Here is a 27,786-nt window from a genome sequence, read left to right as displayed (position 1 = left end):
GTATTTGCCTACATATTTAGCATTTTTGGTGCTCTTCATTCCTTTGTATAAAGGCAGAATTCCATCCAGAATCAATTTTTAATTGGAGGACTTTAACATTTCTTATAATGTTAAGCTGTTCACATAATTAATTCTTTCAATTTCTGTGAAAAACCTTTTATTCACCTCTGTTTTGACAGGTGATTTCACTGGATATAGAATTCTAAATGAGGCTTTCTTCCTTTGAGAACTTTGGTGACACTGCTATAGTATCTACTGTTTCATGTTTTTTTTTTTTTTTTTTGTTCCCCTCTATAGAGAAATCTGCTGTCCACCCTTGTTCTTTTCCCCTTCTGGCTCTGTTAACACTTTTCTCTTAATAATTGATTTTAAGCAGCAGACCAGCTGGACTCAAATCGGTACCTAAATGGGATGCTGGAGCAAGAGAAAGCGGCTTTACCCACTATGCCACAGCACCAACCCTGGCTGCTCCACTTTCAGTCCATCTCCCTGCTAATGTGTCTGGGAAAGCAGTGGAAAATGGCCCAAGTACTTGTCCCCTGGCACCCACGTGGGAGACATAGATGGAGTTCCAGGCTCCTGGCTTCAAGAAGCCTGGCCCAGCCTTGTCTGCTGCAGCCATTTCAGGGAGTAAACCAGTAAGTGAAAGATGTCTGTTTCTCTATATAATGCTACCTTTCAAACAAATAAATAATCCTAAAAACAAAATAATTATTTTTAATCCAGATATCTACCCTTCTATTTGTTGACATGTATAAATGTCTGGAGTAATATCCCTAAATAGTAAGGAATGTTTATTCTTCTGAGGTTGGGATTTAGGAGAATCTTTCTGTTTGTTCTTTTGTTTATGCTTCAAGTTTATCATTTTAATAAAAATAAAATTATTCAAAATTATAAATTAAATGCTCTTCCCCATTGGGCAACAAAACCAAGTTCTGATATGTAATCCAGGATACCATTTTAAAATATTTCTTTCAGTGGTATTGTGAAGAAAAGTATTTTTGTTGCAATTTAAAAAACATATTTATCTTTCATTAGACTACTTACACAGCAAGAAGTCAAATCTTACCTTCTGAGCACACGAAACACCAGCTAACATTCACATGCTCATGGTTTCGACAGCCCCGTCTAGGGGTAAAGTGATTAGGACAGATGATACTATTAGATGCAAGGATCTTTGACCCGGCAGCCAGGCAGAAGTCATTGGCATGGTATGCCACCGGACAGCGGACACAGCGCATCAGACGTCCTAAATATATGAGAAGCAAGAAAGCCAGGGAGAAACAAAAGAAAAACAAAGACAATAAATACAAGAATAATATAAGTTAGTCAGTCTATTTGACAGCATTGAGAAATGTCAGATATGCAAGTTAGGAATATTAGGACAATGGACATGAAAATACCCTATCCATCATAAAAACTCAGATGGGAGCTATGTGAAAAATGTTTACAGGGAGTCAGATCCCACCACATAAAGCCTTACCCCAATGGCTAGAGTACCACAGCGGTTGCCCTGAATGCTAGGAAACTAGGAATCAGTCCCAGACTAAATAAAGGGGAGCTGGATGACAGTACTGCTTGCCTGGTACTGCGATTCTTAAGACTTTCAGGTGAATGAAGTTCTCGCCTCTTCCAGAAGAAACCTATCGCCTAAACCTAATTCACCAAAAGCCATTATTAAGCTAGTTACTTATGCAATTGTTTCAATAATAGCAATTTAAAAGGGGATAAACTAATTTTGTTCCAGCAAATTAAAATATTGTACTCAGGACTGATGAGATCTACAGGGTAAGGAAATCATCTGACAAAAGGTACTGCCAATCTATGTTTGCTATATTTTGTCTGCTCAATCCTCTTTGAGAAGGGTAGGAATTCTTGTTGTGAAATATGCATTTAACAGAACACTACTGTTAAATATAAAGAAAAGATTGTTTGCCAATGAGAAGATTTCAAAACTTGATCCTATCTATACTCACAGAAAATTTTTAAAAACTTAGCTCTCAACCTAACTTTTAAGCAGAACAAAGTATCCATGAAAAGAGCTTCCATTATAAAACATAAATCAACACAATACACCAAAATCTGACATAAGTTTCTGAATGACATAACATCTCACAAGCACAGACACAATGATCACAGAAAACAAAACACTTTGATCTTCTAACTAGAACAGGGAGAGGAGGACATGCAGCAGACAACTTCTTCAAATTAAATCTCACATGAAATTCAACATTTAAAATTACCCCAGAACTCCAGGGCTTAATAGAAGACAATGTGGTGACTGCTTAGGCCAGAAAGAGGTCTACCAAACTTCATTTGAAAATATCTGTATCAATAAAAACTGAGTGCCACAACTACAGAGTTGCACATGAGAAACTATACCTTTAGACGCAGAAACACTGGCTGGATTAGCAGCATGGCAGGTTATACAGATGTGGAGGGAGCACCGGAAGCCCTTGTTCTGCATGACTGTTGGTGGGTACTTCTGCACACACTCTTCATGGTAGAACTTTCCACATAAGGGCAGAAGGCACCTTTTAACATCTTCCCCACTCTGTTTACATACAAAACAGGTATGGATTCCTGGGAAGCCAGAAAAGACAACAAATCAAGAATCTACAAACTAAATCAAGCATCTACAGAAAACTAAACTATTACGTGAAGAGTTACACAGGAACTTCAAAACAGACTGATTAGGCTAACAGCTGAAACCAATGAACAATCTTAATCATTATAAATGGACAATCTAACAGAACATGTTGATGATGTGATGCACAGGAGTACATACTGTAAATGAAGCATTACCGACAAAAGGAAAACAACCTAAATATAATCAAACCTCTAGATCTTACTAAAAGATATTTTACAGGAAATGCACAGAATAGAACATATTAAAGGAATACCTCAAAGATGCAACCAAGCTAGTCAGGCAAATGGAAAGTTCATTTTTTAAAGATTTATTTATTTATTTGAAAGGCAGAGATGCAGCAAAACAAAGGCGGAGGGGGAGACAGAGAGATTGAGAGAGAATATATCTTCCATCTACTGGTTTACTCACCAGATGGCTGCAACAGCTGGAGCTGGGCTGAGCTGAAGCCAGGAGCCAGGAACTTCTTCCAGGTCACCCCCATGGGTGCAGGGGCCCAAGCACTTGGGCTATCTTCCATTGCTTTCCCAGACCATTAGCAGGGAGTTGGATCAGAAGTGGAGCAGTTGGGACTCGAACTGGTGCCCATATGCAGATGGAGACTTAACCTACTATGCCACAGTACCGGCCCCAATAACAAGGTTGAAAAAAAAAACAACAAATTAAGGGCTTTTATAATGGTGTAGTGAGTTAAGTGCCAACTGTGAAACTGGCATCCCATATGGGCAGAGGTTTGAGTCCCAGCTACTCCACTTCCAATCCAGCTCCCTGCTGATAATGCCCTGGAAAAAACATTAGAAGATGGTCCAACAGTTTGGACTCCCGCCACCCACATGGGACACCTGGGTGAAGCTCCTGGCTTCGACTTGGGTCAGCCCTACATACCTGTTGTGGCCATCTCAGGATGAATCAGTGGATGGAAGATCTTTCTTTCAAATAAATATATAAATAAATAATTTTTTAAAAAATTAACTACACAATTATAAAGAAGCAAACCTCTGCCTGATGCTTTAGAACTGGCAGCTGAAATATCTGTTAGGCTAAACACTTGCCCTAGCAAGATTTCTTGAGGCCAGCTTCACGGCATAGTGGGTAAAGTGTTCCCTCAACGTCAGCATCCCATATGGGCACCATTTCAATTTCAGCTGCTCTACTTCCAATACAGCTCGCTGTTAATGGCCTGGGAAAGCAGTGGAAGATGGTTCAGATTTTGAGCCCCTGCCACCATGTGGAAGATCCAGATGAAACTCCTGACTCCTGTTTTAGCCTGGCCTAGTGCTGGCCATTGAGGCCATTTGGGAAGTAAACCAGCAGATGGAAGATTCTCTCTCTCTCTCTAGCTGTAAAACTTTTTCAAAATAAATAAATCAATCTTTAAAAAGATTGATTTAAATGACACCAAAGCAAGGTCAATTAAAAAAGCAAACTGATAAACTAGATGTCATCACAATTAAATTCTTCAGCTTTTCTAAAGACATCATTAAGAAAATGAACCTACTGAAGTAGAATGTAGAAAAACAATTAAGTGGCATCCAAATCAAAAAAGGGGAGGGCAAACTGTCCCTTGGTGGAGACAAGAAAATGCTAAAAGATTCCACCAAAAACTAGAACTAATATCCAAATTCAGTAATGTTGCAGAACAAAGTGAACATATAAAAATAAGTTGCAAAAAAAAAATTTGTAGCATTTCTATATGTTAATAGTTAACTGTCTGAAAAAGAAATCAAGGAATCAGTTCTATTTACAATACCTACAAAAATGTGGAGTAAAATTAACCAAGGAGGTAAAAATCTCTATACTACAAACTACAAAGCACTGAATATCATGTCATAAATGTAGATACTGCCTGTTCACAAAACCAAAGAATATTGCTAAAATGACATGCTATCTAAAATGATCTATCGAATCCACACATGTCCTATTAAAACACCAATGAATTTCTTCACAGAAATAGATTAATCCTAAAATTTATATGGAACTAAAATAAGAGCCGGAACAGTCAAAGCAATCTTAAGAAATAGAAAAAACAACAAACAAAAAAACCACAAAGCTAGAGGCATTGTGGTAAGACAGATTAAAATATAGTACAAAGCTACAGTAATCAAAACAGCACTGTTTTGGAAAAAACACACAGACCAATGGAACACAAAGGGTTCAGAAATAAATCCCTGCCATCTACAGATAACCGATCTTTCATAAAGGCGTCAAGAACACATTGAGGAAGGATACCCACATGCAGAAAAACAAAACCTTACCCTTATCTCTCATACAAAACTGTTTTCAAGATGGATTAAAGACTTAAATATAAGATATGAAACTATTAGAAGAAGACAGAGAAACCGCTACCTAATACTACACTGGTCAAAGACATTTTGGATATGACCTCCAAGCACAGGCAACATGGGATTGTATCAATCTAAAAAGTTTCTGCACAGTAAAGGAACAATCAACTGAGTGACAAGACAAACTACTAAACAAGAGAAAATATTTGGAAATTATACAGTCGGCAAAGGGTTAATATCCAGAATATAAGGAACTGAAACAACCCAAAACTCAAAAACATCCAATTAAAAATGAGTGAAAGACCATAATCAATATTTCTCAAAAGGAGAAATAAAAACAGCCCACAAGTGTATTTAAAAAATGATCAACACCACATAGAAAAATGTGAATCAAAACTATAATAATCATCTGACTCTACTCAGAATGGCTAATGTAGAAACATAAAGCAGTGTTGGGGCTGGTGTAGTGGGCTAAGCCTCCACCTGCGGCACCAGAATCCCATATGGGTGCTGGTTCAAGTTCCAGCTGTTCTTCCTATCAAGCTTTCTGCAAAGACCTGGGAAAACAGTTGAAGATGGCCCCAAGTCCTTGGGCCTCTGCAACCACGTGGGAAACCCAGAGGAAGCTCCAAGCTCCTGGCTTTGGATCGGCTTAGCTCTGGCCATTGCGGCCATCTGGGAAGTGAACCAGCAGATGGAAGACGTTTCTCTCTGTCTCTCCCTCTCTCTTTATATCTCAAATAAATACATAAATAAAATTAAAAAAAAAAAAGAAAGAAAGACAAGACAGTGTTGGTTAGGACATAGACAAGAGAACACTAATACACAACTGGTAGGAATATAAATTAGTGCAGCCAACATGGAAAACCTTATGAAGGTTCCTCAAAAAAAAAAATCAACAAGGAGCTGTGGCACAGCAGGTTAAGCTGCTGCCTGCAATGCTGGCATCCCATATGGCCGCCGGTTCCAGTCCCAACTGCTCCACTTCCGATCCAGCTCTCTGCTAGGGTCTGGGAAAGCAGTAGAAGACAGGCCCAAGTACTTGGGCCCCTATACCTGCATGGGAGATCTGGAGGAAGCTCCTGGCTCCTGGCAGTTGTGGCCAATTGGGGAGTGAACTAGCAGAACAATGTCCCCCCCCCACCCCCCGCCGCTCCTTCTCTCTAACTCTGACTTTCAAGGAAAATGAATAAATATTTAGATAAATAAATAAATAAATTTAAAAAAAATGTAAACAAAGACCCAGCAATCCCACTACTGGATATACAACGAAAGGAAAATAAATCAGTACATCAAAGAGATAGCTGCACTCTCATGTTTATTCCAGCACTACTCACAACAGTCAAGATAGAAAATTACCTGGATAAACGCAAAAAAGAAAACATGGTACATACAAAAGAATATTGCCGCAAAAAAGATGAAATCGGGTTGTTTGTTTGCAACAATATGGGTGGGAACTAGAGGATGTTAAGTCAAGTCAGGGACAGAAAGACAAGTGGAATCTTTAAAATGTCACTGCACAGCATAAGGAGGAGACAGGAATTGAGGACATGAGCAGAAGGTTACAACTAGCTGGAAGGAATGAATTCTGATTATCTATTAATAGGAAACGTAACCACAAATAACAATGATATAACATAGGTTTCAAAAAAGCTGTAAGAAGAGATATCAAATGGTACCACCACAAAGAAAAGATGAATCTTTGAGGTGATCAGTACAGCTTATCACATTGAGTTGATCATTGCATAATATACACATGTATCAAAGTTGCCCACTGTACCCCATAAACGTATACAATTATGCCAATTTTAAAAACTAAAATAATTTTTAAAAATTTTTAAAGGAAAACAAAAAAGCAAGCTATAGATTAGGTGTAAGAAAACTAACTGGGGCCAGTGCTGTGGCACAGGGGTTTAAGCTGCTGCTTGCAATGCCAGCAACCCATATAACCGCCTGTTTGCTTCTGGTCTGCTCCACTTCTGATCCAGCTACCTGCTAATGCATCTGGGAAAGCAGGAAAAGATGACCCAAGTCCTTGGGACCCTGCACCCACATGGGAGATCATTCCAGGCTTATGGCTTCAGCCTGGGCCAACTCCAGCTGTTGCAGTTATTTGGGGAATAAACCAGCTTCCTTTATCTGCCTCATTACTCCACAAAATCATCTCATTTCAATGCTACCTTTTCAAAAAATATGCTCTTCTGATGCTGTAAGTATACTCCACCCTTTTACACTCTTTGTAGAAATTTATTTACTATCCTAGTTTAAGAACTGTATCCTACAAACCACTAAAGTCAACTTCAAGAAGCAGAGTACACTGCTCCCCAATCACCATTCAACCTGATTTAGTACACTCTGGCAAAATGTCAAACACATTCTCATCTTCAAGTACAAAAGCCTCTTTTCACTCTTCATCTTCCTTAGTGTCTTTGCCACATCTGCCTCTGCCAATGACACTCCACTCCTGTGGTTTTATAGATACCGACAGCTATTTTATAGATGCTGACTCCAGCAGTTCCTCCTATGGCCCTCCTCTCACTACACAGATGCCTTCTCTTTAGATGACATCATCTACAACTAGGGCTTCAATGACTTAAGAGCATAAGACTGATACTTTCATCTCTGATTTTTCTACTACTTAAATGCTGTAGTACCTACATAATGATGCTGAAAAATGAACATGCCCTTAAGATAAGCTAGTCTCAGCTGACCATTCCTATTTTCTGATCCAATCCCCATTCACACATTCTCAAAGACGTACTTATGGGGCTGGCACTGTGGTGTAGTGGGTAAAGCCATTGCCTGAGGCGTCAGCATCCCATATGGGTTCCAGTTAGAGTCCTGGCTGCTCCATCTCTCTCTTTTTTTAAAAAAAAATTAATTATCCATTCGAAAGAAAGAGTTATAGAGAGGCAAAGGCAGAGACAGAGAGAGCTTCCTCTCTCTGTTACTCTGCTTTCGAATAAATATTTAAAAAAAAAAAAAAAAGACATTTATTTATTTGAAAGGCAAAGTTACAGAAAGAGGGAAAGACACAAAGAGAGGTCTTCCATCTGCTGGTTCATGCCCCAAATAGCCTCTGTGACTGAGGCTGTGCCAGGCTGAAACAAGGAGTCTAGAACTCCTTCTGGCTCTAACACAGGGGTGCAGAGAAACAAGGACTTGGGCCATCTTCAACTGCTTTCTCAAGCACATTAGCAAGGAGCTAGATCAAAAGTAGAGCAGCCAAGACACAGAACAGCGCCCATATGGGAGGCAGGCATTGCATTGACAGGCAGAGTGGACAGTGAGAGACAGAGAGAAAGATCTTCCTTTTCCATTGGTTCACCCTCCAATGGACGCTGCGGCCAGCACACCGCGCTGATCCGAAGCCACGAGCCGGGCACTTATCCTGGTCTCCCATACTGGTGCAGGGCCCAAGGACTTGGGCCATCCTCCACTGCACTCCCGGGCCACAGCAGAGAGCTGGACTGGAAGAGGAGCAACCGGGACAGAATCCAGCGCCCCGACTAGGACTAGAACCTGGTGTGCCGGCGCCGCAGGCAGAGGATTAGCCTATTGAGCCGCTGCACAGGCCAGAAAGACATTTTTTCATTTGCTCTTTCACTACACAAATGGTTGCATGAGCTTGGGCTGGACCAGGTTGAAGCCAGGAGCCAGGAATTCATGCCTGCCACATTGGTGGCAGGGACTCAAATACTTCAGTCATTATCTGGTGCTTCCCAGAAGAATTAAGTGGGGTGCTGGGATCCAAAGCAAGAACGGCCATGTCTCAAACTACCACTCTGTAATGGAAAAAGGATTTCCCAAGTGGCATCAAAAACCAACTTCTTTCTTGCCTTATGAAAATGCATAAATCCAGGGCTGGCACTGTGGTATAGCAGGCTAAGCTTCCGACTATGGTGCCGGCATCCCATATGGGTTTCAGTTCGTTTCCCGGCTGCTGTTCTTCTGATTTAGCTCTCTGCTTATAGCCTGGAAAAGCAGTGGAAGATGGCCCAAAAGTTTGGGCCCCTGAACCCACATAGGAGACCCAGAAGAAGCTCCTGACTCCCCGGCTTTGGATTGGCCCAGCTCTGGCCTTTGCGGCCATTTGGAAAGTTAACCAGCAGGTGGAAGATCTCTCTCTCTGTAACTCTGCCTCTCAAATAAATTAACAAAAAAACAATCCTAAGTGTATAGTTCATAAACACACCACCAGACCAAGAAACATAAAATATCACCTGTCACTGAAAAGCTCTCCTTAGTCACTCCTTCTACTATTAACTAAAATATCTCAAACTCTAAATACACTGCATATCTTTCTCACCCCACAACATTTCATGCACTTTCATTACTAGACTCTGTGCCCTTTTCTTGCCCCAGAGCAATTTCTATCTTTTCCAAGCCAAACTCAGTTTTCTTCCTAAATGGTAGAGTTCATACTTGTTCACACTATACTTCCAATAATGTGATCCATTTATTATTTGGTATACTTTTCTGAGGGCAGGGACCACAAAGAACCCATTTCTGATTCTGTAGCAACCAGCCCAGTAGTAAAACAAAACAGTGTCCCCAGTTAATGTTTTTCCCCCTTGAAAAGCTTACAACAAAAACCATCTTCATAAGACTCTTTGGTATCTACTTTACCTGTTCGACATTCATTGCAGATGAATTTTCCTCTGGGCATCTCAGTCAACCCAAGGCACTCCAGGTGGAAAGCCCCACAGCACTGAGCCTCACACAAGAGCAGCTCACCCAGTTTCTCACAGTTCTGTTAAAACAAGAAAAGAAGTCTGTCTGTAGAAAAAGGTCTTTGAAACTCTCAATTGGAAGGGCCTCATGAAAACAAGGTTAAGAAGCAGTTTTGTCAGAAACAAGAAATGTCACCATTCATTCTACTAATAGCTAATAATTACCTCCTCTGTGCCAGGCATCACAAAGTTTCTGGCTTTTAAGGTTCTTATATTCTAGTAATAAAAGATGCAAGTGAACAATTAAATAGGAAAGGTCAGATAACAAATGTTGAGTAGAAAATCAAAACAGATTCAAAACAGATTGGTGATCAGGGATGACATCTCAAGCACAGCTTGTAATGACGTTTCAACCACTTGAAGATTTGAAGGACCCAGCGAGCAGCAAGTACAGAAAATCCACAAGAGGAAATCCTATGGACTGTTTGAGAATCACTAGGAAAGACAGTGTCTATGTAGACCAAGGTACGAAGCAGCCAAATAAATAAATAAATAAATAAAAGATTAAAAAAAAACAAGCAAGAAAGATGTAGATGCTTGTAGTTTCAGATTTTATTCTAATCGCAAAGGTGTGCCTTTATAGTTTTACCAAGGGATGGCTAAAATCAGTTCCTTTTTTTATTTTTTAAGTTTTATTTATTTATTTGAAAGCCAGTTACAGAGAGAGAGGATGGGGGGGAGGGAGAAAGAGAGAGACAGAGACAGAGAGACAGAGACAGAGAGATGGGTATTCCATCAGATGGTTCACTCCCCAATCGACCGCAATAGTCAGAGCTGTGCCAATCCGAAGTCAGGAGTCAGGAGCTTCTTCCAGGTCTCCCACACGGGTGCAGGGGCCCAAGGACTTGGGCCATCTTCTACTGCTTTCCCAGGCCATAACAGAGAGCTGGATCAGAAGAGGAGCAGCCGAGTCTCGAACTGGTGCCCATATGGGATGCCAGTGCTTCAGGCCAGGGCATTAACACCCTGCATCACAGTGCAGGCCCCCAATTGTTCTTTTAAAAAGAGCCCTCCAACTGCTACACAGAGAACTGACTTCAAGACAAAAAGGGCAGAGCAGAGTAGAGAAGAGAAGAGAGACAAGTCAGGAGGCTACTGTAGTGGTTGATGATAGTGACGCTGGCCTGCTGCTCCTATAAACTTCTGACCAGCCCTAGGAGATGAATCTAGAACCATCTCAAAGTGACTGTGTTTCTGAAACAATCTCATCTAAGGCAGTGTCATTTAAGACAGAGGTTTAGGAATAAGAATCCAAAACAGTTGCTATGAAGACACTGTAAGAGCTATGAAAATTCTGCAAATTCTCAACATTTGCTTCTATCACCACTCTAAAATCCTGATTTGTATCCCTATAATTAGCATAAAGATGCTAAAAATGGGGAGGGGGTGTGTGAAAGGCCTTACATACTCCACCCCACTAATGACAAACTCAGCACATGCTCAAAGCCCTTACATAAAATAGCACACTATTTGCACATAATGTATGCACATTCTCCCATATACTCTAAATTTATATTAATAATACCTCAGATTTCTATGTAAAAAGTTGTTGCACCATATTGTTTAAGGAATAATGGCAAGGGGAAAAAAAAGTCTGCACATGTTCAGTACAGATGTAACCATCTTCACCTAACTACATAGTCAGCAACAATCCTGCCCACTCCCACCCCTCAATTTCTGATCTATGACTGACTGAATCTAAGGATATGAAACCTACATATAGAAGAGCCAATTATACTTATGTAAGGCAAGAAAGAGAAAACTGACTCAGCAAGTTCTATTGTCTTAAGGACTCAAAGAAACAGAACAGATGTTGGTCACCCAAAGACATCAAAGCATAAATAAATAAATGAGTAGGAACATTGTGGGAAGAAAGGCCAAAAAGGAATTCTATAGCCATAATAAACTGGTAGTATAAGCTGTTCTCAAATATTTGAATCTCTCATTGTCCACTATCAATATGCAGAAACTGAAAAATGCCATGTTATATATTTTACTTTGTATGTACAGAGTGCCAATCATATCAGTTTTCACAAATTCAGAGAGACTTCAAATACAGTAAAAAATGAAAGAACAAAACTTTCAAATTAACTGTTATGGACCACACAATGCATTTTTAAAACTAGGTCACAACAGAGTAAGTGAAAGCGCTAACAACAGGAAAACAAATTCACAGACTGATCCACACAACCCAGCGCCACAGAGACAGCATATCTGTGAACTTTTTTTTTTTTTTTCAAATAATCTTTGTAAAATGTATTTGGACTATGACTTTTCCAGCTCAGTAAACACTGGGCATAAATGTCTGAGCATTAATACTGTGTTTGAGATTTAGTCTGAATACGATCAGCATTCTTTATATAGTAGTGAAAAGGAATAAGCAAAAAAAAATTGGAATGAAATTAAATTAGTCACAACATATTCTGAGCCTTTCTAATAGTTTCGATGAAAACAAAGTAATATTTTCAAATTTTATATGACAGGCTTTAAGAATTTACATAAGTAAATTTAGAACCTTTAAAAAAAATAAAAAAAAAGAACATGCACAAAGCAACAATTTAATTGACTCCTCCCAAAGCCACACAAAGGCACGTTAACAACAGAGTGGTATCTCAGATACGGAGAGTGCGTCCCAACCTAACCTGACAATGTGAAGGCTTTACATGCACACAGCCTCAGTTTACATCTGGGCTTTATGGTATCCCTCAAACAGGCTATTTAACCTGCATGACTGAGCTTCTTGCTACCCGATGAGAACACTATGACTGAATGATGTAATCTTTATAAAGTGCTTGGAATGTTCCCTGATACATAGTAAATACTGTGTAAGTATTTATTAAACCAGAAAATATGTCATAGGCTTTCTAAAGTTATCACTTTAAAACAAGCAAACAAAAAAATCTCAAAGCTAAAATCACTCTTGAAAACTTTTTCTCTTCCTTTCTCTTTGGGTAGATGGAAGAATTACAGCCTTAAATGGAGTGACTCTACTGGAATCGTTCAAAAGCACATTTATTCTGTGATAATTGAGTTACTAAGAGACACAGAGAGGGTTTCCCTTAGAAGATAAGCATGCAATGAAAATACAAGTGGGCAAACATTCTCTACCTGACAAACATTCTCCTTGAGTGCAGCTCCGCCACCTCGTTCACCCTGCATTTTTTTAGACGCGGGCATCCCAGGGTCGTGTTCTACGCCCTCCTCAACAGCCTCCTTAGGACTTGCAGTCGTCCTGTGAGCCATGAGTTCTCCCTTGCAGAGAAAAGATAATGTCCCACATCTGTATTATCGATGTCTCCTCCATTTGACCCCCTCCCTCTGGGCTGCTATTTGTCTAGCCATTAAGCACTTACAGATGTTCAGCCAATCACGCGGGCGGACTGCATGCAATGTTAGTTCTAACCCTGCTGTGATTGGGCGGGTAGTGGGCGCCTCATGCCCTGCCACTAACTGCTCTGAGGCTGTTCCACTGGAACTTTTTGGGCTGTTCCATTTTAAGGTTTCACTAAGGGAGAGAAAACATTCTTAAGTTTATTTGATTACTTATTTGTCCTTTCAAGATCAGTGTTTCCTATATAATGCCCCCCTTGGGCATTCTATTCATATTGTACTGGAAAGAAACACTCTGCATCTTAACATTTGATGTTGACTTGACTTCTTCTAATTTTCATTAAATTAGCTGGAAAGCCAGAGGTAGCATCAATGACTGCACTGATGCTCTACAAGGAAATGGTTTTAAATGTATCTTCATTTCCTGAAAGCTGATATATATAAACATTATATTAAAATTAAGCAATTAATGGTCAATAAATAAGCAAATCAACATTCCCCTTAATTGCAGCAGCCTCAACTTTCAAAGGGCAATATCAAACTTTATGCAGATTGTATGGTATACTTGCTATTGTGCTCTCTGGTTTTAGAAAAAAATTTACTCAATATACATTTTACATGACACCTAAAGCACTGGATGTAATCTTCTAAAAAAGGCCATATGCATAGTTGCACTACGTGGACTATGCAAATAATTATTTTACTAGGATCAGTCCTTCCTTTTCTTCAAGATTCCTTACACTTATTAGCCATTTCAGTAGAATACTATTCTTAAGCAAATTCAAGGGGAAGAGGGGTGTGGCCTCTACAGTGCAAAGGAACTTCTCTTTGGAAGGTTAAAGATGAGGAACTTGGTAATACCTCTGACCCTGGCATCCCTTTTGATGAGTCGTCATTTTTCACTTTTTTACACTGCACCTTAGCTGCAACATGCCTCTGTCTTTTTCGTTTCCTTGGTTTATCAAAAATCTTGGTAGTGCCTATGACAAGAAAAACAGGTGTTACCTGCTGGCTATTATATACATTTCTAAGAATGGTCTTTAAAAAAGGGATCACAAAGAATTACGGTATGTTAGTGTATAAACTAATTTTAAAACTTTTCAGATTTGTAGAACAGGAAAACAAGGTGAAAAGAATAGACTTACCCCTTCCTTCAAACTAGCTAGGAAAATGGCTACACATGAGTTGTGCCTCAAACTGATTTAACAGTACATGTAAAGGCTATTGAAGCAATTTTACTTCGTATGATTGAAATGATAAAATTTGCAATTCCTCCAGAGATTTTAGTATCCTACAGATGGAAAGTAAATGTATTTACTAGACAGAAGAAGATACTAATCTATAGACTCCAAGATTACAGACATTAAGTTGTATCTCTGGAGGCCAGCATTTGTAGTATAGCAGGTAAAGCCGCCGCCTATGACACTGCCGTCCCATATGGTCACTGGTTCGTGTCCTATTTTCTCCACTTCTGATCCAGCTTCCTGCTAATGGTTGGGAAAAGAAGTGAAAGATGGCCCAGGTATTTGGGCCCTTGCTACCCATGTGGGAAACCTGAAAGAAGCTCCGGGCTCCTAGTCACATCCTGGCCCAGCTCTAGCCATTGCAGCTATCTGTGGAGAGACTCAGTGGATGGAAGACCCCCCCCCCCCGTAACTCTTTCAAATAAATAAAATAAATTTTAAAAATAGTTATCTCTATGATATAAAGTTTCAGATGTGGGCTGAAATACATAAGATGTGGCTGGGGAGATGGGCCTCTCCATACATTTAGTGACTTAAATTAGGGTATTTGTGCAGTGGCAGCACACCCTTGAACACTCTTTTTCCATCACATACATTTCAACTCTGTGTTCTCCTTTTTGTCTGCCTGAATGATGGTGAAGCTTGGTTATCAATCTGCTGACAGTCTACAAGTTAGGGGACAGTTAATTTGATGGCAGCACAGAAGTTCAACATTTTTATAAGCTGTAACACTTAGAACAAAATTTACAAACAACAAGGTTTTTGCGGGTATTGCAAAAAAAAAAAAACTGAAATATAAACTACAGAAAAAGAGTTGGTATTATTTAGAATGGTATTTTAAAATCAAGCACGGTAACTGACCACATTTTTAATTATAATTGTCTACATGTTTACAACAAACATACTTCTAAGTTTACATATTAGAAAATTTAATAATCATATGGGTCAAAGTATCTTAAAATATTCTTTGATGACAGAACACATGTGATATAGTGCACTAAAATCTAGGATAGTTCAAGAATAACACTAAGTAAAAAATGACATTGGCAAATGAATAATCAAAGTGGTAGAATGAACTGGCATGGAGAAATTCCAGGGTGGTAACAAGTAGTGTGGAAAAGAATTTGGTGTAGATTTAGTTTCCCAGCTCTGCTGTCTCATTCATCTTTAAGTTTCTTCTGTAAGACAAGGATAATATAGATAATATACTAACACTTTACAATGCTATATATGTGTTATAGGTAACAGTCCTACCAAAGAACCAGAAAGAGTAGACAGATGTTCAATAAACAGAGACAGCTTCTAATTTAACGTGAAAGATTCTCAAGCCATTAAGAGACAACTGCAATGGAAGAGCCTCCATTGCAAGCTCTCTTTTTCAAGCAAATACTAACAATCAAAAGTTATAAATGTGACCAAAGAAACAAAGACTATTTGTGAAGGACTCCCAAAGGTGATTCTATAATCTTCTTTTAACTCAAATTGCATACTTTCTATCCTATAGAAATAAAAATTAAATCAAAATCAAGAAATTAATGATAGAATCTGGAGAGTTTGACTAGCAGGAAAATTAAGAGCTATTTTCCCCTATTGTTTCAAACATTTCCTTACTCAAATATAATTATAACTTCATTTAAGACAACGGCCAAAGCCTAAAAATGACAACAGAACTTTCTAATTGTATGCATAGTTGTAGGAAGCATATATTGGGCAAGCTAATCTTAGGAACTGTCAACTTTACTGGCCTTGCTTACTTATGTCATGATTTCTCTACTTAATGGACAGAGTCCTTTCAAACTTATCTCTGAATTATTTTCTCAACCTCAAAAATACTCACCTCCGCCAAACTCTTTTGAACGAGATACAGCACATGATTCAGTAATCCCATTCTCCAAGCAACCAGCTTCATAACACTATAAATAAGTAAAAAGCAACAAGGTTTAAGAAGGAATAGAAAATAAGTCTTTTCTGTCTCATGCCAAAAACTTTATTGCCAGATCCAGAATCCTGGCTAGTTTTAGTGAATCAAAAACAGTAGGATATGGGCTGGCACTGTGGCACAGCAAGTTAAGCTGCCACTTGTGATGCTAACAACTAGCCCATATAGGAGTGCCAGTTCAGATCCTGAATATCCCAATTCCAAACCAGCTTCCTGATAATGTGCCTGGGAAAGCAGCTCAGGGCCCTGCGACCCACATGTGAGACTATGACAGAGTTCCTGGATCCTGGCTTTGGTCTGGCCCAGCCCTGGCTATTGCAGTCAATAGAGGGGAGGAGCAGAGAATGGAGCATCTCTCTGTCTCTCCCTCTGTCACTCTGCCTGTCAAATAAATAAATCTTTAAAAACAAAAATACACAGTATGTTAATAGTAACAGAACAGTAAGATAGTAGAACAGAAACTTCACGGGGAAAGGCATTAGGTAAAACTTGCTTCAAAATCTGTAACCACTTCTCCTTTAACAAGAAAAAACTTACCTAGATTCTTTTAATATACAGATACAAAATGCCACTCTACAGAAGTGGGAGAGAAGAAAAAGGAGTAACTCCATAGAGACTAAGTGGTTAGGTTCTATTCCACCCCAGGCAATATTTAAAATTGATCTTCCTAAAATTGTGTTTATAGCCATTTGATTTGACAAAGGCTTATTTACTTGATGAGCTTTGAATATTTTTTAAAAGACTTATTTATTTATTTATTTGAAAGGCAGAATCAGAGCGAGAGAGAGACGCAGATTCAGAGAGAGAGGGAGAGACATGAAAGAGAGAGAGATCTTCCATCTGCTGGTTCACTCCCCAAATGGCCAGAGCTGGGCTCATCCAAAGTATGGAGCCAGGAGCTTCTTCCTTTTCTACCACGTTAGTGCAGGGGCCCAAGGACTTGGGCAATCCTCCATTGCTTTCCCAGGCACACTAGCAGGGAGCTGGACTGCAAGTGGAGCAGCTGGGATGTGAGCTGGAACCCATATGGGATGATGTACCACAGTTGACAGTTTTACCAGTTATGCGACAGCACCAGCCCTGACCTTTAAATATTAAATAGCTCTGGAACAGGGTATTATCTTTCCTACCTAGCTGGCTTCAGATGAATCAAAATTGGAGTAATATTAAAATTCAAAGCATTCATAAATCAAAAATCTAATGGAGAATCTACACAATTTATTCCCCCACTAATGTATGTATAAATTAGTTTCCACACCAAGAAATGTCTTCTAAAGTATAATATTTTTCATCTAACCACATGTTAAAATTTAGCAGTTATAAAAAATCAATAAAATAGATGTTTTTCATGCTGTAAGGTAACCAAAACAAGAAACAAAGCTGTGAACTCACTGTTCACTAAAATATATTCATAAACTATAAAAATACAACTTTCCTCACGTTTACTGTATACCAGTTTGATCAAGTAAAACAAAAAGGCAAATGTTAAGTATCCAATGAAATGAAGCAAAATAATTCATATACAAAATCAGATTTGCAAAATTTAAGGAAAAACAGCAACTTTATAATTTAGACAAGCAATCTATAGCTCATTATTAAATATTCTATTAAAAGCTGGAGAGCAAAATAATTAGAATGTCCCCAAGATTACAGTTTTAAAACAGTACAGGAAACATAAATTTTATAAATTAAAATAGAAACAACTGTACAAAATCTACACTAAACTTAAAAAAAAATTAGAAAATGAGTATGAAAGATTTAGGCTGGGAAGAAACATTTATAGGATAAAGGCACTGTAGCATCTCAAATATATAAAGAACCCATTAAAAAAAAAGCACAAGATGAACAGCCTAATGAACAATGTAAGTATACTTCAACAATTATTTCAAAAAGATACAGGAATGATCAACAAGCACACACTAAAGGACTCAACAAGTAATAATCATTAGAAAAATACAGAGGATGACATGACAGAGCGGGTTCCCACATTCATACAGGTTCAAGTCCCAGCTACTCTTCTTCCAATCTAGCTCCCTGCCACCAATATGGGAGACTCAGATGGAGTTCCAGGCTCCTGGATTCAGCCTGGTCCAAGCCATGTGGGGAGTGAACCAGCAGATGGAACATCTCTCTCTCTCTCCCTCTCCCTCTCCCTCCTTCCCTCCCTCCCTCCCTCTCTCTCTCTCTCAGCAAGGAACAGAGGGAGGGAGAAAAAGAAATGTAAATTTAATATAAATTTAAATACTCACTAGAATGGCTAAATTTAAAAAGATTAATAAATCAAATGCTAGTAAAAATGTAGACCCATCAGAAATACTATTTACTGCCAGTGGAGTGTTAAACCACTTCAGAGAACTATTTTTACAGATTGTTTAAAGCTTAAACATGCATGGAGTCTATCAATTCCATTTCTAAGTACTTAAACCAAAAGAAATAAAATATATGACCACAAATAGAATTGGAAAAAATCCATCTAGTGATGATTGATAGTGAAAAAGACTCACTCTCAAACATTCTCAATAGGAGAATGGATAAGCAAATTATGAAACAACAATACAATGGTATATTATTTAGCAATAAAATAGGAAAAAAATCATATCATTGTGGATGTATCTCAAAAACATAGGTTGAATAAAAGAAGTCAAAATAAGACAAAAACAAAGCAATATTAATGTGTAAGAACAAGCAAAACTGGGGCTGGTGTTGTGCCGTAACGGGATAAGCCAACACCTTCAGTGCCGGCATCCTATATGGGTGCTAGTTCAATTCTTGGCTGCTCCACTTCCAATTCAGCTTCCAGTAAATGTGCCTGGGAAAGAAGGCGGCCCAAGATGGGAGACATGGAAGATGCTCCTGGTTCCTGGGTTCAGGCTGGCCCAGCCTTGGCCGTTGCAGCCACGTTGGGGATGGATGACCTGCCTCTGTCTTTCCCTCTAACTCTGCCTTTCAAATAAATAGAATAAAATAAAAAATAAATCTAAAGAAAAGAATAAGGAAATGTAATCTACATCGACAGAGGTAAGAAAGCATTTCTTCTGGACCACAGAGTAGTAAATTGAAAGGTGGCACAGGATTTTCTGCAGTAATGATTATAGATTACACCTAGTTTGAGTGGTCATTACATGATATATACACAATTGTCTAAACTCATCAAACAGAACAATTAAGACCTATGCATTTAATAGATAAAAATTATACCAATTCAAAATAAGATCTGTATTTGCCTATATAAATCGAATGTAAGCATATAAATTATATCATGCTTTCTATTTCCCTAGGAAAAGTTAACACACAAACATGAAGTCACACTTTTGAAAACTGCATTTGAGAGTAAGATTGTATAAATGAACATAATTTTTAAAGGAACTTAGTCTTAAAACTGAGGATTTACCTTATTGCCTTCAATTCATTCATTTAACTGGCCTCAATTCTGACTTTCCTCAAAACTGGTTGTCATCACCTCATCTTTAGCATAATACAAAAGCCTGCCATGACTCACCTTGTACAATACTTTTTTTTTTGGACAGGCAGAGTGGACAGTGAGAGAGAGAGAGAAAGGTCTTCCTTTGCCCTTGGTTCACCCTCCAATGGCCGCCGCAGCCAGCGCGCTGCGGCCTGCGCATGGCGCTGATCCGAAGCCAGGAGCCAGGAGCTTCTCCTGGTCTCCCAGGCGGGTGCAGGGCCCAAGCACTTGGGCCATCCTCCACTGCACTCCCGGGGCATAGCAGAGAGCTGGCCTGGAAGAGGAGCAACCGGGATAGCATCCGGCACCCCGACAGGGACTAGAACCCAGTGTGCTGGCACCGCAGGCGGAGGATTAGCCTAGTGAGCCGCGGCGCCGGCCAAATACTATTTAATTTATCACCTGACAACAAACGGCACTTCTAACCTCCAAAACATTCAAATGAATCCCAGTTTTCATTGTCCTTCTCATCCAGCTCTTCCAACAATCTTGCAAAATGGCTAACACTTACACTAGACAAAGAGGGAAAGCACTAGAGAGGAAAACCATCACAGGCATATTGATTCAATGACTGCAAATTCAGAAACTTATGTTTAAATATTTCTGCCTGAATTACAGCAGAGATGGTAATGGGGTTAAGAGTAAGCTGGTAGCTTTAGGGAGGGAAGGGAAGAAGAAGTCAGGTAAGAGGCTCTGACCCCAGGGAAAATTACTACAAACAAAAAGTGTACTCAGAGGTTTTGTTTTGTTTTTTGTTTATTTTTACATTTTCCTTTGTAAAGAACACCTGCAATCAGTTCATATATATGGCCATACAACTGTACAACAGCCTTTAAATACAGGATCTCTCACATAGACCACGTCTGTCTGCTGGCACTGTTTTCTATGTACAGCAGTCCCCTTATCCAGTGAATACATTCTAAGACCTCCAGTGGATGCCTGAAACAGTGAATGGAACTGAATCCTATGTGTGTTTTCTCCCATATACATACACCTAGAGTATAATGTAATTTATTAAGCTTAGAAAAAGAGATTAACAACAAAACAGAACAATTATAACAATACATTTAACAGTAAAGTAAACACATTTCCTTCTTTCTCCCTCTCTCAAAATATTTTATTGTACTATACTCACCAGAGTTAATCTGTCCTTCCATGTTTTATGCCCTGGTGCCTCCTTTGCACTTTTATGAACGTAGGTTCTACTGGAAATCTTCTTCCTAAACAGCCTCATTTAATCAAAATTGAAGAATTGCTCTTCAACTCTGCCAGCAATCTGGCAGCACTTCTTCACTGACAAACAGAGCCTCTCCATTAATTTTTTTTGCTTTCTCAGTTCAAACCTATTCCTCAATCTACGTAACCATCCTTTAGTTGCAGTAAATAACTTGATGTCACTCCTTTCGGGGGATTCCTTCAAAAAATCTTCACATAGGCTCAATGCCTTCAGGCACAATTTTCTGCCATCAATCAGAACATGCTTCCTGTTCATGTCTTCGATCCACAAATTTAATGCCTTTTCCACTTAAGCATTTATCACACACTGTTGCCATAACTTTTGCAGTATGAGAAGCAACAGGACAAAATTTTTTCTTCTGCACAACTTCATGAATAGATTTGTTCTTATGGCAGATCTTGGCAATCTTAGCAGAAAATTTTTTTCTTTCCTTAGTAAGTAGAGAATTTTCATGTTTTCACTTAAAGGAAGCACGTTATGACTTTTCTTTGACAGATGTGAATTGCCTCCATCACTGCCCTTGTATTTCGGGGCCATTATTAAATTAAGTAACTGTTACCTGAATACAAGTTATGCAATACTGTGACAGCCTAAGTGGCTACTAAGTACAGGTAGGTGGCTTATACAGTAGTCCTGATACAACCACAGAGAGATGAATCATGTCTCCATGGAACAGAGTGGGAAGGCATGGAATTTCATTATGCTACTTAGAGTTGTGTGTGATTAAAAACTTACACTTTGTTCTTTAATTTTCCATTAAATATTTTTGGGCTGTGGTTAAACAAGGGTAACTTATACTGCAGAAAATGAACCCAAGCATGAGGGGAAACAACTGTGCATTTATATCAATGTCATAAATATTACTTGTTTTTAAAATCCCACACTTGCTGGTTTAACTGTATTTTAGAATTGATAAAACTAACATACCTTTTTAGTAAGGCCAAGGTCACCCTTCTTGGGCATAAATCCAGGGTCTAAATCATTGGATTCAAGAAGCTTCTTCGTTGGCTTTCGTTGACGCTTACTTTCATAATTTCCTGAAATGCATGTATCTTTTCATTAGATGATTTAAAACGGAGCATTAAGCTAATGCTGAAAACATCGACAGACCATGCAAAATCAATGAAAGTATTGTTTGTAATTTCCTCATCATCTTATGAGAAGGGACAGGATAAGGATTTATTAATTCTAATATTAAATAACATTAAAAAAGGAAAATGCTAGGGTGGGCATTGTGGCACAGTGAGTTAGACTACCACTTGTGATGTCATATTCCACATGGAGTAGCCAGTTTGAGTCCTGGCTACTCCATGCTTCTGTTCTAGCTCCCTGCTAATGCTCCTGGGAGGCAGTGGATGACTGCCTAAGTATAAGGGCCACTTTCATATGGAGCTCTCTATTCCCGACTTCAGCTTGGCATTGCCCCAGCTGTTGCAGGTGTTTGGTGAGTGAATCAACAGATAGAAGATTTCAGTCTCTCCTCTGGTTTTAAATGCTGTCTTACTTATTACAAACACAAACTTTAGCCAATGAAGACACAAATTAATGTGAAGATGTTCGTCCTGTGTGTGGACTTTTTTTTTTTTTTTTTTTTTAAACAGGCAGAGTGGATAGTGAGAGAGACAGACAGACAGAAAGGTCTTCCTTTGCCGTTGGTTCACCCTCCAATGGCCACCACGGCTGGAGTGCTGTGGCCGGTGCACCGCGTTGATCCGATGGCAGGAACCAGGTGCTTATCCTGGTCTCCCATGTGGGTGCAGGGCCCAAGTACTTGGGCCATCCTCCACTGCCTTCCCGGGCCACAGCAGAGAGCTGGCCTGGAAGAGGGGCAACCGGGAAAGAATCCGGCGGCCCGACCGGGACCAGAACCCGGTGTGCCGGCGCCGCTAGGTGGAGGATTAGCCTATTGAGCCCCGGCACCGGCCTGACATTTTTAAAAATTGCAAAATAACTAAGGGAGAAGTCACAATCTGAACCTGCCTGTATTGCAATTAATTGGTAGTAAAGACAAAAGCAAAGAGAAGTAGAATAAAAACGCAGCCTAGATTCTGGACATAAATGGATCAATATTATTATTTTTGCTCTGACTATAAATAAATAAGACACTTGCTTACTTTCTAGGTCTAAAGAATTACATAAAATAGCCTCATGCTTGTCTCCTAAAGAGTAACTACCTTTACCATTCTTTAAAAAAACTTTTCGTTGTTGGGGCACCAAGTTAAGCTGCCCGGTTGCAACATCAGCATCTCACATCAGAGGGCCAGTTTGAATCCCGGCTGCCTTGCTTCTAATCCAACTCTCTGGTAATGCATCTCAGAACCAACAGAAGATGGTCCAAACACTTGAGCCATCCATGTGGGAGACGGGATGGACTTTCTGGCTCTTGGCTTTGCCTGACATAGCCCTGACGATTGTGGCTATTTGGAGAGCGAACAAGCAGGTAGATGATCTCCTTATTTCTGTCTCTCCCCCTCTCTCAATCACTCTGCCTTTCCAATAGATCTTTTAAAGAAAATCTTTTGTTTTGCCTTATTAGACACAATTGAGATTTGAGGGGTGTTTTTGTTTTTTTTTTTTTTGAAATAGTTAACATCACAAACTATGGTTTGACATGTAAAAAAGTCCAAAATTTATAGGGGTACAAAAGAGAAGGGTTCTTCCCATTCCTTGTTTGATTACACTATTCAATACTGAAAGAGAATTAAAAGTAGTACATTTAGTTCTAGCTCTCCCCAGGTAATGTGTATGCAAAGAATGATAAAGTCAGAGGCAACTGCGAAGAAACTTCTAGGAATACTTTTACTTACTAGCTGTTTACTTTAGGGAGATAATAATATACACTGTAATTTCCATTTACAGATGCAGAAACAATTTCAGAGGTTAAACATCTTCCCAAGTAACAGAAGGACTGCTTAAGCCAGTACGTGATGCACAGAGGTCAGGTGCTTATGCCATGAGTGTGCAGGGCCCCTCCCCAAACCTGATTATTCTGGTTGCTGATTTTAAACAGGGGCTAATTAACAATCATGAAGATGAACAACAAAGCATGAATAGTTTTTGTTTTTGTTTTTGTTTTTGTTTTTTTTTTTTTTGACAGGCATAGTGGACAGTGAGAGAGAGACAGAGACAGAGAGAAAGGTCTTCCTTTGCCCTTGGTTCACCCTCCAATGGCCGCTGCGGGCAGCACACCATGCTGATCCAAAGCCAGGAGCCAGGTGCTTCTCCTGGTCTCCCATGCGGGTGCAGGGCCCAAGCACTTGGGCCATCCTCCACTGCCCTCCCTGGCCACAACAGAGAGCTGGCCTGGAAGAGGGGCAACCGGGACAGAATCCGGCGCCCCAACCGGGACTAGAACCCAGTGTGCCGGCGCCGCAAGGCGGAGGATTAGCCTAGTGAGCTGTAGCGCCAGCATGAATAGTTTTTTTAAAATATATTTTCTTAGTGTGCCAAGAATTAATTCATAGTCAGTAGCTATCATCAAATTAGATAGCATTGTAGGAATTTCCCAGGACAAAAGTTGGCAATTTGTTTTGTACACATACAACGTTGGCTTTCTATCAAAACATACTAAAATCTCCTGCTTCCTCCAATCATATCTGCTTACACATTAAGATCCCATCCCCACCTTACCTGGTGTTTTAACAAGCAATTCCTCAGACTCAAGGGCAGGTCGTGGAGAGACTTCCGGAGCCACAGGCACAGACAAGGTAAGCTGTGGCAACTCAGCATTTCCACCTCCAAGTTCTGACTGGGCCAAGGGCCCCTCCAAAAATGGAGCCTCCCTTTCAAGAACTGGAGGCTCTTCTTTGGTTGAAATCAAAGAATTCTCGTCCACCTGCTTGTTCTGGGCACTAGATTGACATCGGGCTAGAAGGCCTTCCTCTTCACAGCGGGAACTTACCTAAGAACAAAATATTAAAATAGAATCCATAGGCCAAAATTGTTAAAATTTGAGTGTCAGGAAGAATAGTGTGCTTAAAAAGGAATGAAATCCTAGCACATGTTACAAACACAGATGAAACATGAGGACATGCTACTAAGGGAAAAAGTGCATGAAATAGTACATGAGTCCACCTCTATGAGATACCGAGAATAGTAAAATTCAGTAAGACAGGAAACAGAATAGTGGTTACCAGGAGTTGGGGGAAAGGAAATAACTGGCTAACTGGTACTGAATTTCAGATTGGGGAGATGAAATATTTCTGGAGATTGATGTTGATGATGATTGCACAACAAAGTGACTGTACTTAATGTCACAAAACTGTACACTTAAAATGGTTAATTTGGTAAATCTCATAATCTTCAAGAGAATAAATGCAGTTGACTGAAATTCACTGAAATTACACAGATTCCTGAGTCTATACGATAAAAAAAAAGTTTCCCTAACATGTTACCAATTTAGCAACTACTAATGAATTCCTTAATGCTAAAATTGGTAATTAATGGGAAATTAGCACTAATTCTGCTTTTCCAGAATTTCAAGACAACGAAAGGGTTCAAGCAATTAAAGAGACTTTAGGTAAAAACAGAGAAAGATAAATCCAGAAGTCTTCATTTTTGTAACACCTAGTAATATTATGGACAGTACTGATAAAGGCAAGGATCTTCAACTGGTGTTTATTAAAAACCATCAAAGAAACGGTGGGTAGAAAACAGCGTATTCTTTTGGAACCACATATATTGCTTCTTGATCAACAGAGGTAAAATATGACTTAAAAGAGAGGAATCTGAGACTGGCACTGTGGTGTAGAAGGTTGAGCCACTGCCTAAAGTGCTGGCATTCCAAATGGGCGCTGAGTCACTTCTGATCCAGATCCCTGCTAATAGCCTGGGAAAACAATAGAAGATGGCCCAAGTCCTTGGGGACGTGCACTCACGTGAGAGGCCAGGAAGAAGCTCCTGGCGCCAGACTGGCCCAACCCTGACCACTGCCGCCATTTGGGGAGTGAACCAGCAGATGAAAGATCTCTCTCGCTCTCGCTCTCTCTCTCTCTCTCGGTTGCTCCTCTTCCAGTCTAGCTCTCTGCAGTAGCCTGGGAAAGCAGTGGAAGATGGCCCAAGTCCTTGGGCCCCTGCACCCACAAGGGAGACCTGGAAGAAGCTTCTGACTCCTGGCTTTGGATTGGCACACCTCCAACCATTGCAGCCAACTGGGGAGTGAACCAGCAGATGGAAGACTTCTCTCCCTCTCTGTGTCTCCTTCTCTCTCCGTGTAACTCTTTCAAATTAATAAATAAATCTTAAAAAAAAAAAAAAGCATAGGGGAAACATAGAGGATGGAGAAATAAGCTGCAAGACACCCAATGAGGAAACAATCTAGAAAGTGAATACTTTTTGACAAGTGTGCTACTTGGTCAAGGGAAAAAAAAATTATTCTAGATTCAATGAGATTTAAGAATTGTAGGGATCAGCACTGTGCCTTGAAGGTAAGGCTGCTGCCTATAATGCCAGCATCCCATATGTGTGCCAGTGTGTGTCCTGGCTGCTCCACTTTTGACCTGGCTCCCTGCTAATCGCCTGGAATGTAGTAGAGGATGCCCCAAGGTTTGTCACTCCCTCATGCATGTGGGAGACCCAGAAGAAGCCCCAGGGCTCCTGACTTTGACATGGCTAGGACTGACTGTTCCAGTCATCTAGGGAGTGAACCAGCAAATGGAAGAGCTCTTTGGAGGGGGAAAAAATGTAGCAACCTGTACCAGATATAATGTAACAGTCAGACAACCAGATACAATGTATAGTCATAATGTATAGTCCTAGCCTGCATTCCTGGCTTTGACAAACCAAAGGTAGATATGAGCAGTGAACCTGGGAATTTCAAGATATAAAAATATCTTATGATAATTAGTTATGAAGATAAATGTTTTAAGATTTGCAAAGTAGGGTCTTTGGGGTACTCTCAAAATACCTCTAAATTACTTCATAAGACATTGGTTTAAAGAAATAGAAATTGGGGGCTCACACTGTGGTACAATAGATTAAGCCACAGCCTGTGGTGCCAGCATGCCATTAGGGGCACCAGTTCAAGGCCCGGCTACTTCACTTCTGATCCAGCTCCCTGCTGGTGCACCTGGGAAGGCAGCAGAAGATGGCCCAAGTACTTGGGCCCCTGTACCCAGAGAAGGCTCCTGGCTCCTGGCTTTAGCCTGGTTCAGCCCAGATCATTAAAAGCCATATTGGGGGTGAACCAGCATTTGGAAGATATCTCTCTAAGTCTGCATTCAGTTCAATGAATAATTTTTTTTTTTTTATTTGACAGGTAGAGTTATAGACAGTGAGAGAGAGAGAGACAGAGAGAAAGGTCTTCCTTCCGCTGGTTCACTCCCCAAAATGGCTGCTATGGCTGGCCCTGTGCCGTTCCAAAGCCAGGAGCCAGGTGCTTTTTCCTGGTCTCCCATGAGGGTGCAGGGGCCAAAGCACTTGGGCCATCCTCCGATGCTTTCCCAGGCCACAGCAGAGAGCTGGACTGGAAGAGGAGCAGCTGGGACTAGAAACCGGCACCCATATGGATGATGCCAGTGCCGCAGGCGGAGGATTAACCTAGTGAGCCATGGTGCCGTACCTCAATGAATAAATCTTGAAAAACCAAACAAACTAGAACATGGGGCCATGGTTTTGGCACAGCAGGTTAAGTTACAGCTTACAATGCTGGAATCCCATTATGGACATCTCATACTGGAGCACTGGTTTGAGACCCATCTGCTCTGCTTTCAATCCAGCTTCCTTTTAATGTGCCTGGGAAAGCTTGCCACCCTCAACAGGAGACCCAGATAAGAATTCTGGGTCCCTGGTTTCAGCCTGGACTAGCCCCAACTGTTGTGGTCATTTGTGGAATAAACCAATGGATGGAAGATCTGTTTATCTGTTATTTCAAACAAATAAATAAATCTTTTTCTTTTCTTATTTATTTTTGA

General features: G+C 40.0%; 1 protein-coding gene across 33 annotated transcripts in view; it reads right to left on the bottom strand.

Annotated features, from left to right (window-relative positions):
* Positions 1–27,786, bottom strand: part of NSD1 (nuclear receptor binding SET domain protein 1) — a 148,134-nt gene that overhangs the window by 35,628 nt on the left and 84,720 nt on the right. For all 33 annotated transcript variants that reach the window (XM_051844455.2, XM_051844450.2, XM_051844452.2 and 30 more), the window contains 8 exons: positions 24,506–24,776; positions 21,803–21,912; positions 16,074–16,149; positions 13,854–13,972; positions 12,771–12,914; positions 9,559–9,682; positions 2,383–2,583; positions 1,070–1,249 (listed from right to left, as the gene is read on the bottom strand). In XM_051844455.2, the coding sequence (XP_051700415.1) occupies positions 1,070–1,249; positions 2,383–2,583; positions 9,559–9,682; positions 12,771–12,914; positions 13,854–13,972; positions 16,074–16,149; positions 21,803–21,912; positions 24,506–24,776 (1,225 nt within the window). The remainder of the gene's footprint in view (positions 1–1,069; positions 1,250–2,382; positions 2,584–9,558; positions 9,683–12,770; positions 12,915–13,853; positions 13,973–16,073; positions 16,150–21,802; positions 21,913–24,505; positions 24,777–27,786) is intronic.

This window comes from Oryctolagus cuniculus, chromosome 6 (genome assembly GCF_964237555.1).
Source record: "Oryctolagus cuniculus chromosome 6, mOryCun1.1, whole genome shotgun sequence".
Lineage (NCBI taxonomy): Eukaryota > Metazoa > Chordata > Mammalia > Lagomorpha > Leporidae > Oryctolagus > Oryctolagus cuniculus.
This window is presented reverse-complemented; position numbering and strand designations above follow the sequence as displayed.